This window comes from Balaenoptera borealis (assembly GCF_965194805.1).
Source record: "Balaenoptera borealis genome assembly, chromosome: 15".
Taxonomy (NCBI): Eukaryota; Metazoa; Chordata; class Mammalia; order Artiodactyla; family Balaenopteridae; genus Balaenoptera; species Balaenoptera borealis.
In genome coordinates, this window is record NC_138871.1 from 1,934,330 (window position 1) to 1,948,626 (window position 14,297).

The 14,297-nt window shown below is 57.4% G+C and overlaps 1 protein-coding gene across 2 annotated transcripts in view; it reads left to right on the plus strand.

The window, feature by feature from the left end:
- Positions 1-229: 229 nt before the first annotated feature.
- UXS1 (UDP-glucuronate decarboxylase 1) overlaps positions 230-14,297 on the plus strand; it is a 79,701-nt gene continuing 65,633 nt past the window's right edge. Inside the window, exon 1 of one of the 2 annotated variants that reach the window (XM_082358456.1) lies at positions 230-411. In XM_082358456.1, coding sequence (XP_082214582.1) covers positions 318-411 — 94 coding nt within the window. In that variant the 5' untranslated portion in view covers positions 230-317. The remainder of the gene's footprint in view (positions 412-14,297) is intronic. The other variant, XM_082358457.1, reaches the window with a different exon arrangement.

Sequence of the window (14,297 nt, forward strand, 5' to 3'; positions counted from 1 at the left end):
GTTTAGGTAAAGAAGCCGAGAGAACAGTCGGCTTTCAGAGGGAGGCGGTAAAGAACTCCCAACACCTGCCCAGCCCCGAGTCCGCCCCGAGCGCTCGGAAGCACAACGCCCACGGCGGCCCACGACTAGCGCTTGGAACCGCGCACGCGCACGCGCCGCCCGCCGGGGCCGCCGCACTGCGCCTGCGGGGCGGGGCGGGGCGGGCGTGGCGCATGCGCGCGGGCCCCGCCGGCAGGAAGCGGGCGCGGGGCGGGGCCTTCGGGCCGCCCCCGCCTCAGCCGCTCAAGGAGCCCAGCGGCCGCAGCGCGCGGCCCGGGATGCTGAGCCAGGCGCTGCTGCGCCTCGCGTCCGCCGTCAGCCGCAGGAGGATGAAGCTGCTGCTGGGCATCGCGCTGCTCGCCTACGTGGCCTGTGAGTGCGCCGGCTATTCCTTCCCGCCCGCGGCCTACTCTCTCCCTCCCTCCGTCTCTCCCTCCCGCTCCGCGCGCGCGGCCGCCGTCCGGACTGGAGGCGCGGACCCTCGGCCCGGCTGCCCCGCCGCACGCGGGGCTGCGGGCAGCGGTTCCCGAGCGTGCCGCGTCGCCGGGCTGGACTAGGGGGTGCGAATGCTGTCGCCTGGCAGAGCCCCCGCGCCGGCTGCCCGCCCTTAGGAAAATTCCTCCGCGTTTGGCTGCCGGGCAAGCCCAGTGTCGCCGGACCCCGCCGGCCCGCGGCCGAGCCCAGGGGTCCGACGCCCGGGGGTCCCCGCGCCCGGGGTCTTGGCGCCCAGGTTTCTGGACGCCCGGGGGTGCCCCCGCCCAGGTGTCCGCGCCCGGGGTCCTGGCGCCTAGGTGTTCGGATGCCCAGGGGTCTCTGCGCCCAGGACCGGAGGGTGCGGGTGCCGGTCGGCCCAGCACGGAGGCGCAGCGCTGGGGATCCCGGCGCCGCTCCAGTTTGTGTGGTTCTCCCGTCATCACTCACCGCGGCTGCCGGACCTAGGGCAGGAGGGGCACTTTGCAGGCAGAGGGTAGACCCTGTGGTTTCTTAGAGGCAGAAGCTGTCCCTTTAAAAAGAAAAAAAAATCTATTCGATGGGAATGTATTTTCATTGTTGCTATTAATACTTCCCCAAGTACCAGAATTGGACCAAGTGAGCTCGTTTGAATCCTAGCCACGAGGTGATACACGCTGAAACGAAACACCTGCTCACCGGTTGAGTTACCAAGATCTGACTCCCGAGGTGAGGGGGGCGCGGCGAAGTGATTTCAGTTGAGCTCTAGGAAGATGCGGGTGATTGAGACCCAGCCTGTCTGCTGCAGCCCAGCTGGGGGCAGTTGGTTGGGAGTAGTCTTCAAGAGAGGAAGAGCTAGTCTGAAGCTGTGCCAGTCTTGAGTGAGACAGCCGAGAACCCAGGGGAAAGACCGCTTTAAGTTGTGTAACTGTTGTTAGGACAGTAATTACCATATCTAAATTGGCTGCGAGCTTCCCCGTAGGTGCGTGAGCCTGTTTCATTGTCTCCTGTAACTATCTCAGCAATCCTAGGAAATAGGTACTGTCGTTATTCCCATTCTAGAGGTGAGTCTGTTAAGGCCAAGAGAAATCAGGCAGATTTACTGATGACCACACAGATGATAAGCTGTGGAGACCAAGACCTGAGCCCGGCAAGGCCGGGGAGCTGGGGCTGGAACCCAGGTCTGCAGCAAGCTCCATGTCGATTTTGGGGCTTCTGAAGGTAGGGGGTTGTGGGATGTCGTTCACCGTTCTGTAGACCAGGAGATCCTACTGAGCCCTAACCTTTGTCCGTCCAGCCCTTACTGCTGCGTGTCCCTCTGCCTAGTCCCCGAGGACCCCAAGGAGTGCAAAACACCTGGGCAGTGTTTCTCAAACTGCTCTGTGTCAGAGTCACCTGGAGGGTTTTCAGAACCCAGGTTGCCGCCTCTCCCCTCAAGTTTCTGATTCAGTAGGTCTGGGGTGTGGCCCAGCCGTTTGCATTTCTAATAGCTTCACCTCAGATGCTGTTGGTGTGGTCTGGGGACCCCACTTTAGAACCTGTGGCCTAAGCAGGTGAGTTGAGTTGGCCACGAATTAGATGCTCGCCCAAATGAGGGTTAAATTACAAACAGGTAGGAAGGAAGGGAGGGAATGCACGGGGGCTTGAGCTGGGAAGTGAAGTGTGTGTAGGAGTGACTAGGCAGGCGGAGGAGGGGTGGGTTCCGAAGGAGCAGCATGTGCAGAGGTCCTGTGGCGGCCGAGAGCAGGGCGTGTCCTCAGAATGTGGAGAACCGCGGTGTGGCTGGAGTATGGACACGAAGTAGCGACGAGGCTGCCCTGGCAGGCGGGCTGGAGCAGGCAGGCCTGGCGGAGGCCTCGTGCCAGCTCCCGACGCGGGTGAGTTTAGCTGTGAGGTTTTTAGACTAGGGTGGAGGCAGTGCTGGTAACAGGCAGGGATGGTAAGTCCCGGACACTTCGCAGGGAAAAGCATGACATTGTGGCTGCCTGCTGAGAGCATCCGAGAACATGGAAGGCGTCCGTGAGCCACGATGCCTGTGACGTCTAGTCTCTGCTCTCCTTGTTAATAATCTTTCCCTTTTGTTTGAGAAATCGCCCCTGCTCCCAGGTGACACACAGCCCCTTCTGGAAATGCTCTTGTGCCCGTGCGGGCCCAGCGTCCTTGCTGGCACATAATTCTTCGGTCCAGGCGCAGGGGCTGAGCTTGGGCCAGCTCGCACTGCACTGAGGTTCTTCTCCATGCATGTGTTTTCTTCTCGGTAACGGGGATTTCAGCCCTTGTAGCACTTAGATCAGTGCTGTTAGCTCCTTGGAAGAGCTCAGAGATCTGAAAGTCATGCCAACCTGCTAGGTAGATCCCTAGGCAGAGACTCAGCTGGAATTACTTTTAGTGTTTTTGACAGGGCTAGAGTTAAAGTCAAATAGCCTTTGCCGGGTTTGTTGGTGTCCCCAGGCACTGTTTTCCTCTCCCCGGAGGCAAGCGCTTCATTTCTTTGAGCTGATGATTTTGGTGTTTGTCCTTGTGCCGTAGAATTCTAGATACTACCTAGTGGCTCTCTTCTTTAGAAGACGATTGTTTATTCTCCTTGCTTTCCCCCCACCAACCCACGCAGATGCGGTGTGATTTTAAGGAGCTCAGTGCTTAGTGTTTATGCGCATGACTAAATGTTGTTCACCTGAGCCCTGTGAACGGCACCTTTTCTTTTTCCTGGAGCTAATGACTCCACTCTCCAGGCCCTATACTTGTTGGACCGCAAGCTTTGTCGCTCATGTCTTTCTCCCCCAAGACACTGAGCAGCCTCCTGAGCTCCCTGAGGAGGGGCCTTCGGACCTCGTGGCCCTGGCCTCAGCCCCTCAGCCCCGTTGGCCTGGAGATGCTGTCCCCTGACTGCCACTGCCTCATTTCAGCTGGAGGTCACGGGAGGAGCATTGCGAGGCGTTGGCCGTGTCTTCTCTGTCTTCACATGTACTTGACAGGTGGGTGGTGAGGCTCCTCCATCCCTTCTGGGTCCTGGTGCCGAGGCTCGAGCCAGCTCCCGGCTCTCTGTGACTTGGTTTTTCCGGGAGATCCCAGGCCCTGCCCTTCTCCTGCCCCCCGGCGCCATCCTCCACGGCACGCCTCGGCTCGGCCCCTCCGCACTCGGGTGTGCCCCGGGTGTGCCCCGAGTGTGCATTTGTGGACGTGCGGTTGACACCTGGCCTCCTCCAGGACCACCGTGCTCGGCATGTCGAGCCCCCTCCCAGAGTGAGGCCTCCGTGCCGCGGGGGGTCAGGGGCACCTGCGTGCCCACCCACCCGCCCAGGGGTGCGCGCCGGCTGGTGACGTGTGCCCACGTGCCGGGTGCTTCCAAGCCTGGCCGCCCAGGAGCCTCGCTCTGCGGTTCTGGGAACCTTCCGAACTGTCCTTTGGAGCGTTACCCCGCGGTGTGGGGTGGCCTGGTCTAGTCCTCTTCCTTTCGTCTCTTCTGTCATTTTAGACTTTTCCCTACTTTTTGGAAACTTTGTCATCTAACTCTTTTAGTGATTGAGGACATTTATGTTTGCTACCACGTTTTGTTTATGAGCATTCTCTTTCTCCCTGAATTTAAAAAACCAAAGAGCGTGGTCTTTGCGTCAGGGTCTCCTCTGCACGGTGGTCGTTGGCTCACTTTTCTTCCCCTGGAGAGTCTCTTCCCCCGGTGGCTTCCTTTCTCCTTGGAGGCTTTCCCGGGACGCTGGGCCGTCTGCTCTGTTGGCACGATCGGTCCTGGGCGGGTGGGGGGCCCCGGCTGCGCCATGGACCCTCAGCTGCCTCACTGGTTGGTGGAGCGCTCAGCATCCTCCGGGCGGCGGTGCCGGCTCTCTTGGGCATATGGCAGGGCTGCGGGGCTGAGCCGTACCCTGATCGTCCCCCAGCTGACGGGGCCCCGTGCCGCAGACCCTCTGCCCTCCCCTCTGCAGAGGTGGGACCGGGGGTTGGGGGGGCTGGAGCCAGCAGGGTGCCCCACGTCCGTGTGCAGCGGGCAGGGCCCTTCTCCAGCCTCCTCCAAGCGACCCGCCCCCGGCTCCCCGTTCTCCTGGTTCCTCTGCCCTCTTCCTTCTTCTCCACCTCCCAGAAGCGCTTGTCCCCATCCCCCTGCGCACCTTGGTTTATACCCGAAACGACAGAACAAAGGCGAAGCTTGCTTGCTGACGTTTCAGAGGCACTCCTTCAGCTCTTGAAATCCCGAGCTGTGACAGCAACAGCGCTCACATAGGTTTGGGTGTGTCCTGGGTTTTGTTGGGAGGACACTGTATTTGTGGTGCTTTCCTCTCCTATCCCTGTTATTCCACCAAAAAGACGCTAAATTACCCCCTGAAAACCGCGTGCAAGCATGTTTTACATGTGTTAGCTCTGCACGTGTGATAACAGACATCAAGTTTCTCTGAGCTGGGACTTTTGTGAGAGTAGTTTTGCACTTGGTCTGATGAGCCCTCCATAATTGGCGATCGTTAAGTCGCTCAGCAGATAGGTGATGGTGATGCCAGTGGGCTCCTGGGGGAAAAGAGAGGAAAAAAGGGGAAAACAGGCGAACTTGTGTAAGTGGTGCTTCCAGATTCCCCTGAGCCCAGCGGTCACTATGCTTGTCACTGCAGGTTCCCAGGGTCCCCCCAGACCCAGGAATAGGAGCCTAGAATCTCCCCCCACCTTCTTGGTGGCCGGGAGGGGCAACCTGGAAATTGTTTTGACCCTCGACATCTACTGTAAGAGTTTCCACACCTAATTTCTGTTGTATTGAAAAAATAATTCAGCAAGCACCCAAATAACCCTCGGCCTACATATGCCAGTTCTTTTTTTCCCCACATTTGCTCATTCTTTTCATTTTTACATATACTTCTTAGTTGAAATATTTGAAAGTTGTAGACATAGTAATACTTCATGTTTAAATACTTCAACATGTGTCTCCTAAGATCTGCATTTTCTATGTAATCTGATCACCATTATCATAGTCTAAAAATTAACAATAAATAGTATCATCTGATATGCAGTCCATATTTGAATTCCCTCCGCCCGCCCCCGTGGTACCATAAATGTCCTTACAGCCTTTTCTGTTTTTTGTTTTTTTGTTTTTTTTTAATCTAGGATCCCGTCAGGGTTTACACATCGCTGTTACGCCTCTAACTCTTGTTTTTTCATGACATTTACCTTTTAAAAGCACAGGCTGGTTGTCCTTTAGAAACGTCCAGCCTTCTGGACTTACCTGCTTGTTTCCTCAGGATTAAATTCAGGTAAATATTTTTATGATAACGCTGGTCGATTTGCATTACATCAGGCTTGTCCACTGTCAGTGCTGAGTTTGATGCCGGGAGGGGCTGGCTGCCGGCCACTTGATTTCCAGGATCCGTTTTCCCAGGACGCAGCCAGGGGTTCCCGGAGACTTACAAGCCAGTGCGCTCGCATCCATGCCAGTCCTCGCCTGGGTCAGGTTTATATTGGGGATCACACAAACGGCACTTTCGAATTCTGTAAATCCTCCTCTGTTTATTAACTGGCGTTCTTCTGGACACAGAGACCGAGGCCTGCCCCTCTCTCTCTCCCTCTCTCTCTCTCCCTCCCTCCCTCCCCCTCTCCCTCCCTCTCCTTCTCTCTCTCTCTCTCTCCCTCTCCCCCTCTCCTTCTCTCTCTCTCTCTCTCTCTCCCCCCCTCCCTCCCTCCCTCTCTCCCTCCCTCTCTCTCTCCCTCTCTCGCTCCCTCTCTCGCTCCCTCTCTCGCTCCCTCTCTCTCTCTCCCTCCCTCTCTCTCTCCCTCCCTCTCTCTCTCTTAGCTTTCTGGGGGCTGCTGTAATAAATTGCTAGGAACTAGGCGGCTTTAAAACAAGGGAAATTGATTCTCCCACGATTCTGGGGGCCGGAGTCAGAAGTCGAGGTGTCGGCAGGGCCGCCGTGGTCCCCTGAAGGCGCCTTCAGGCTGCGGGTGCTTCATTCCCGGTGCTGGTCCTGTGGCCCCTCCCCTGCTGTCTGTCAGGTCCCTCCGTCCCTTATAAGGTCACTGGTCACGGGATCGAGGGCTCAGCTGGATAATCTGAGGTGGTCTTTTGGTCTCAAGATCCTTAATTACACCTGCTAAGACCCTTTTTCCAAGTAAGGTCAGATTCCCTGGTTCTCGGAATTAGGATGTGAACATATTTTGAGGACCACCATCAATTTATACCCCTCTTTTTTTTTTTTTGTCACTAAGGACTAGAGGTTCTCTCTATCTTTGAGCACTTCCTTGATCTCCAGATACTCCAGGCTCATCTTGTGTTTTCTGTGCCCCAAAGCTGGACTCAGCCATTTCTCCAAGGAGCCCTGCTTCCTTTCAGTGGAGAGCGTGCATTAGAACTCGGGTCTGAGCACTCACTGAGGTGTCCTTGCTTCCAGCTCTTGCAGTGGACAGAGCCGGGACAGGTACGAATATTTTCCAGTTGTGAGTTTATGCCGATGCCCCCAGTTTAAATCATAATGGGGTTCTTCCTCCCCTGCCCACTTCCCATATTGCTATTGCCTCCCTCCCACTATGAAAATCTTGTTTCTGACATCAGGAAAAACTCATTTGCTCTGTACTACCAGCCATACCGGTTTCAGAATCATTGCCTCATTACCAGTACCAAGGACAAGCTTAAGAAAATTCAGAATTTCTCTGTAGTTCTTTTTGTCCTTAGACTCTCTCTCGCTCAGGGGGTACAGTTATTGTGTTCAAAAGCTCCGTGAAACATGTTTTTCTATGCCTGATACAAGTCAGGTTTATTTTTTTTTCTGTTTGTGTTCCGTTTATTTTAGGATTTCTTTTTTCTTTCTGATTGTTAAAGTGTGTAAGCCATTTCCATGGTTCAGAAGTCATACTGAATAAAAAGCTATGTGCAGACGTGTCTTGCTGCAATCCCTGGCCTCCACCCTCTTCCCAGTGTCATTAGTCCTTTTTATGCATCTTTGGTTTCTTTTTGCAAATCCAGGCATTAGGCCGTGTGTATACACACACCTGCTACTCATTGTTACCAGAAGGTGGTGAATCACGTAGACCATCTTGCCCTCTTTTCCTTTCCTGCACAGTATTTTCTGGAAGGCCCTGGTATCAGCGTATGGAGCTCACCTGTGCTCTGTGTGTCTCTCCTGCGTTCTCCGTGACCAGGCTCCTGAGCAAGGCGTTTTCCTTGTTTCAGATACTCTGCTCTTGGAAGCACTGCTGCAGTGAGTAAGCTTGTGCGTGTGGTCCCCCGAGCCATGCCCCAGAACAGCTGTCTTCCCCACACCCCCATCAGAGCTTGTGGACAACTCACCAGGCAGAGGTGGTCTCTCCTGCTTCGGTGTGCGTCCTCTACACAGGAGTGACGTTAAGCATCTTTTCAAGTGTTGAAGGATGCTAATGTATCTTTTTCCGAGAACTGTTCAGCTTCTGCCCATTTTTCTGTTGAGTTTTTGGTCGTCTTTCCCCTCATTTTTAAGAGCTCTTAACGCATCGGGGGTGTTAACTGTCCTTTGTGAGGTAGGCTGCAGCCGTTTTCTCACGCCTCAAGTGGTTCCGAGGAAGATGTCTGTGGTCTTGGTCCCCGTTCCTGGCACAGAGCTCCTAAAACCCTTGGGGTTTCCTGAGCCATAGGGGTGTCTTCTGTTGTTCCTAAGATGCCCCTTTTGATCACCCCGAGTTTTTGCCTGGGGGTGACTCAGGGTGGGCCCTAGATTGGCCTGGGATGGGGCAGGTCACTGTCAGCCTCAACCCCCCCCCCCACCTCCGGGAAGGGGGTTGGGGGCTGGAGATGGAGCTTTGTAAAAAGTCCTCAACAGTGAGGTCTGACGCGCCCCTCGGTGGGTGAGGAGCTGGGAGGGTGGCGCCCGGAGAGGCCGTGGAGGCTCTGGTCCCTCCGAGACTATCCATTCGTCTGTTCCTGAGCTGTGTCCTTGCTGATAAGCCGGTCGTCGTAAGGAGACTGTCCCTCTGAGTCCTGTGAGCCTTTCTAGCAAATTATCAAACCCAGGGAGGGGGTCGTGGAGCCCTGACTTGCAGCCAGTTGGTTGGTCGGAAGCACAGGAGGCCCCGGGCCTGGTGGGGTGAAGTGCGCTGTCCTGTGGGCCTGAGCCCCTCACCTGCGGGGTCAGCGCTTGGGGCAGGTCGTTAGCGTCCAGGGGGCCGGAGAGCTGGTTGGTGGTGTGGAAACCCCGCACGCTGGGGTCAGCGGTGTTCTGGGGGTGGAAACAGATCTTAGGACGATTTTTCCGTTTCCCCACGTGGTTCTTAAGAACGTGGTCCAGGTGTTTGGAGGGAGGTGAGAGGCCTGGGCTGTGAGGGGTGCGGTGCCCTGGAGGCCTGGGGGTCAGCGGGTTGGGAGGTGCACGGGATTGGACCCTGGAGCCCAGGGCGGAGGTGACAGGCGCAGGGACTGGGGGCCCTCGGGGCCAGGAGGCAGGGCTGGAGGTCTGACCCGGTGGGAACCCTTCAGCGAGAGGAGCTGCCGTCGGAGGAGAGCCGTGCAGCTGAGGAGCCAGGATGTGATCCACCTGCCCCAGATGTTCAGACTCGGGGCCAAACGCTGCGTGCGTTGCCCCCGGGCCTGTGGCTGAGTGTCGCCTGCAGCTGTGCACCCTCCTGGGCTCCTGCCTGCCGGGCGTGGGCTGGCAGGTGTGAGCCTGGTGGGACGGGGGGAGCCCTGGGGTCAAGGGCGGGGTGTCCCGTGGGGCTGGCTTCGGGGGTGCGCCCCACGGAACCTCGCACGCTGGAACTTCCGTGTGTGCGTACACGTCTCCCTTCATCCTCTTCCATTTTCTGCCTTTGTCCGTGTTGTGATGAACATAATACGGTACGTGTAGTACACGTGGGGCACGCGCTCCAGAGTTCTCGATCACTGGAGTGGGCGATGGGAGTGGTTTGGAGACTTGGAATCCGGAGCAGGAGCGGGACGAGGACGAGTCACCTGGAGAGAAGGCAGGAGCGCCTCGTGGGAGGGTGGACATGGAAGCACAGCCACGCGCGTCCTGCGGTGGCCAGAGCCTGACGAGGGGGGCCGGCACGGGACCGGGGACGTGGGCTAGAGGGACTCGCTGGGGGAGGAGCCGCGAGGGTCTGCCGGCCACCTGGGGGGAGGGGGGCATCCAGAGCTGTGCCCGTCACAGAGGGAGAGGCGGGAGGGCTCTTGACATCGGTTTGTTTTTATTTTAGTTTAATTTTTATTTTATATCAGAGTACAGTTGATTTACAATATTGTGTTAGTTTCAGGTGTACAACCAAGTGATTCAGTTATACATATATCCTTTTCAGATTCTTTTCCATTGTAGGTTATTACAAGGTATCGAATATAGTCCCCTGTGCCATACAGTAGGTCCTTGTTGGTTACCTATTTTGCATACAGTAGTGTGTATATGTTCATCCCAAACTCCTAATTTATCCCTCCCTCCCTTCCCCCTTTGGTAACTAAGTTTATTTTGTATGTCTGAGAGTCTGTTTCTGTTTTGTGAAGAAGTTGTTTAACGGTTGTCTTAGAACACGGAGCCTTCGGAGGCCTTGAGCAGGGAGGGGAACAGAGGTGGGCTCTCAGCTTGCGGGGAGATTGGCCGGAGCACTTGTTAAACCCCGATGGCTCCCCACCCCCTGAGTTTCTGATTGGGGAGCCCTGTTGGCGCCTGAGAATCTGCATTTCCGACGGGCTCCCGGGGAAACACTGTGTAGCTCTGGTCCGAATGAGCTTCTGCCCTGTCTACCTCGAGGGTCCCGGGGGCTGGGGGCTGTCCCCTCTCCGGGCTCCTCAAACAGCGGGAGTCCTCGAGATGACAGTTGGGTTTGGGGTCTCTACTGACTGACCGGCTCGGGGATCTCATTGGTCACCCTGCACTTTGCAAGCGTGGTGCTGCCCTACCTGGACGGAGTAACACTTCGGCTCCTCTGCAGACCTGAGGGAACTTATTTCAGGCTCTCTCCCTGCCGGCTGTGGAAACTGCAGTAATGCCAGAGCCTAGAAAGGCCTTCCTCATGTTTCTCAGGCTGTCTTCTGCGTAAATACGCCTGCATGAAGTTTTAAACGTGTGTCTAGTGTGAACAAGCAGAAATGGATTCTACTAAGTTTCTCATCTCAGTTAATAAGTGACATTTTTACATGTAAAGACTTCCTAAAGGGACCGATGTTATCTACGACGTCCACGGTTTCTTGAGTTTTTAACCACTTCGGGGCAAAAATTTTTCCCATGGAAATGTTGGGGCAGCTTTCTTAGGAAAGTCTCTGGGAAGGAGTGAGTCACTTAAAGGTGTTCTTTGCCGAATTTTGGGACCCGCCAGCTGGGACTCTGCAGGCTGCGGGGTGGGGAGCTGGAGGGCTTGTGCTGGGGCTCGTCCCGGAGGCCGTCCTGGAGGAGGCGTCTTGGGAAGGAAGCAGGGCTGGTGCAGGGCCTCCGCGCGTGGCCTGGGAAGGACGCCAGCCGCCAGCCTGCCGGGGGGTCCCCAGACCGCCTCATCTGGGCAGCTTCCATTCTGTGTAACGGCTGGCACGAACGCAGGCCCGGCCGGCTGGGCAGGGCTCCGGGCCAGCTCTCCTCAGGTCGGGGGACAGGAGGGCTCCGCGTTCCGTGGCTGCTGCCCTTCGTGTGTGATGCTGCCTGACCCTCAGCACCTGATAGTTTTAGGGAGACCTGGAGGCGGGGAAGCCCTCCTCTGACAGCCCCCTGCCTTATCTGGAGAATTTTAAACAGAATAGTATCTTCTGATGTGAACCCTCTGATCGGTTTAGGATGCGTTTCCTTGTCTGCTTTGAAGGCCTTCAGTTGAGCCACCGCGGGGTCTATATCTGTTCCTCGGGGGCCAGAGTTGTCAGGGTTCGTGGGAGGTGAGCAGGGCTCCTCTTTCCTGGGCACGTTTGATGCTGTGATCACACAAGGCAGGCAGCCTGCGTGGTAGGGATGGGGGCCCCTGGGACCTCAGCCACCCTTTCTGCCCAGGCGGGAGGAACTTTGCCCGGATCCTGGGTCGATGGGAGATTAAAGCACCTGCTTCTGCTCTGGTTCTGGTTGTTTCGCTGCGTGACCGACCACTTCAGGACTTGCTGGCACAGAGCAGCGGCTGTTTCACCACGCTCATGGGTCTGTGGGGTGGGAATTTGAAAAGCAGAGTCTATTCTCTGGTGACGTCTAGCCTGACGGTCGGGACTCACACAGCGGGGCTGGAGGGTCCCCTTCCCGGAGACTCGGCTGGCAAGTCTGCCCCTGAGGACAGCTCGGCCGGCGTGGTTGACCTGTCTGCCCTCGGGCGGTCGTGGTCCTGCCGAGTGGCCCTGGGCTGCAGGATCCGGTGTTTCAGCAACCGAGGCCCACGTGCACGCTGGTTCTGACCGGCTGCCCAGACTGCGGGGAGGGCCAGGACCCCTCCTCTGATGGGATGTGTCAGCTGTGGCACCAGGGAGGGTCTCGCTCTCTGAACGTCACGCTGACGCTGCAGAGTGCGGCGGACGGGCTGGGCCTGGCCTCTGCTGAGCCCCGTCTCGGGACCCGAGAGGAGCAGGGGCGGCCGGGGGAAGGCACCCGCCCTGCGGCGTCCTGGAACTTGCTCTGCAGACGGTGCGTGGTTCGGATGAGCCCAGGAGCCTGGGCGGTACGGGTTTCCATTGTGGATCCGCCTCTGGATGAAGCGTTTCTTACCTGCGCAGGTGGCACATCTTCCTCGGTCAGTGGGCTGCGTGGCCCTGAGGATTTCATGAGGTCGCGATGCTCAGTTTGGGTTTGATCACGTGTCCCACGGGCGTCTGGGGGGAATGAGCTTAGCAGCCGGTTTGGGGACAACAAGGTGCCTGTCTCGTGGGAGTGGGGACGAGCCCGGGCCCTAGACGGGCCACGCAGGCCTGGGAACGAGGCCCCCGCCCGGCCCGGTCACACGGCTGTGGGGTGACCTGACAGGTCACAGGTGCTCCTCTTGGCTCTGGTCTTCAGCTGTGACGTGGGAGTGACAGCGTGACCTCGGGCTTGGAAACGGTGAACCCGGAAGGCCCCTGGGGTGATTCCAGCGCCACCGAGTCCCTGCGCCACCTCGGCCTTGTCCCGAGACCCAGGCTGGGGCCGCCGGCCTCCTGCTCCATGCCTCCGTTCCTGCCCCCCCGTTAGACACCTCTCCCCGTCACCGTGGGATGGAGGGGGAGCCGAGAGTGCGCTTGGCCCAGCTGTTATCCCTCCCCCAGCCGCCCCCCAGCTCTTACCCTGTGACAACACCCATGTCCCACCCGCTCTGACCTCCCGGCCCATCCTGACGCCCCGTCCTCTGCTTTCAGCTCACTTCTCCCCTGCACGTCTGCCCCTCACACCCTGCTTCCTCTGGTGCTGCAACCCTGCTGCCTTCACCACACTGAGTGATGCTGGTCACCTGCTAACCACGGGCCAGCTACCAAAGGGGAAGCAGTGGTGCCCACGTTCAGTTCATGGGCAGAATCCTCGGGGGAGCTTGTCGGGAACACAGCCCCTGAGGCCCACCGTGACCTGCAGCCTCATCTTCCCTCCCCGGGGACCTCTGCTGCCCTCTCCTCCCAGGCCATCCATCTCCTTGTGAGCCCAGAAGGTGGCTCTGCTTCTGAAGATAAAAAGGACTAAGCAAGTGATGTTTGTAAGAAAGGAAGAACATTCCCTGACCTCCGTCTGGCTGGTGTTGGTGCCTGGCCCACCTGTGCTTGGTGTTTTGAGTGTGAATAAGGAAACTCCTGCCCTGGCAGGGAGACCCACCGTGAGCCGCCAGTGAAAAAGAGGGGTGCCGTGGTCACCATGGCAGCACAGGGGGCCACAGCGTCCCCTGCGGCGGGGGGGGGGGGCCGTCCCGAAAATGGAGTGCCCAGGCGAGGTGCCCAGAGACCCCTGTAAATGGAGCTGGAGTGGTGAGGAGGGGCCGAGTCCCGCGGGAGCAGGGGCTGCAAGGAGGTCCGCTGGTGAGGAGAGGGGAGGGGGTCACGAAGCCCTGGGCTGGACGGGGAGGAGCAGCTGGGGAGGAGGGTGCGTGTCCAGGTGCCCGCGGAGGGGCATTACCCGCCCACGGTCCTTATTTTCCGTTTGTAAAGGGCGGGGAAGCTCCTGCGGTGGGCGTCTTCCCCAGCAGATCCCAGGGCCGCCCGCGCTTCCCAAGGGAGAGACGATGAAGCAGAGCCCTGGTGGGGCAGGGGGGGATGACTCGGGAGGCCGTGTGTCTACTTCCCGGGAGGGATGGCAGCCTTACCTGCTCTCAAGTGGTCTAAGTGACCACAGGAGGACCGAGAAATGTCTCCAAAATAGACATTGTAAACAGATTCAAGAAGAGGTTAAGAAGGAGAAAATGGAATGAACTAATAACCGTGGGATGATTTGAGAAGATGGTCAAAAGGCTGTCACCACTCGGAAGGCAACTTAGGGCGTGGGTCATTCTCGCGTGCAGTTAGTTCCCTGGCACAGAAAGAGGGGGACGCTTCTGGGCTGTTTTGATGAGGAGCTAATCCTAAAGCCAGAATGTGAGACAAGGTACTCATTTCAGGTCCCCAGTGAAGACAAGTGTCCCAGGGTCTGCACCTCCTGGTTCACGGGCACCTGGCATCCCAGGTGAGCAGTGACCCAGATAGAGACCGGGGACAGGGGGCATGCAGCTTGGCAGGGGCTCAAGAATCTTTTCCCTCCTTTTTACAAAGCAAGGTAGGCACATAGATACAAGGAAAAAATAGTCAACGTCAGCACTTGAACTCAGTATTTTGGTGTCTTCAGACGGTCTTTTTTTTTCTGTGTAATTTTTAGTAGCAGATATATTTTCTTGTCTGGGGCTGTCACACCTGCATTATCACGTTGCAGCATGGTTTCGTTGCCATATTTTTATTGAGATGTAATTGACATATAACA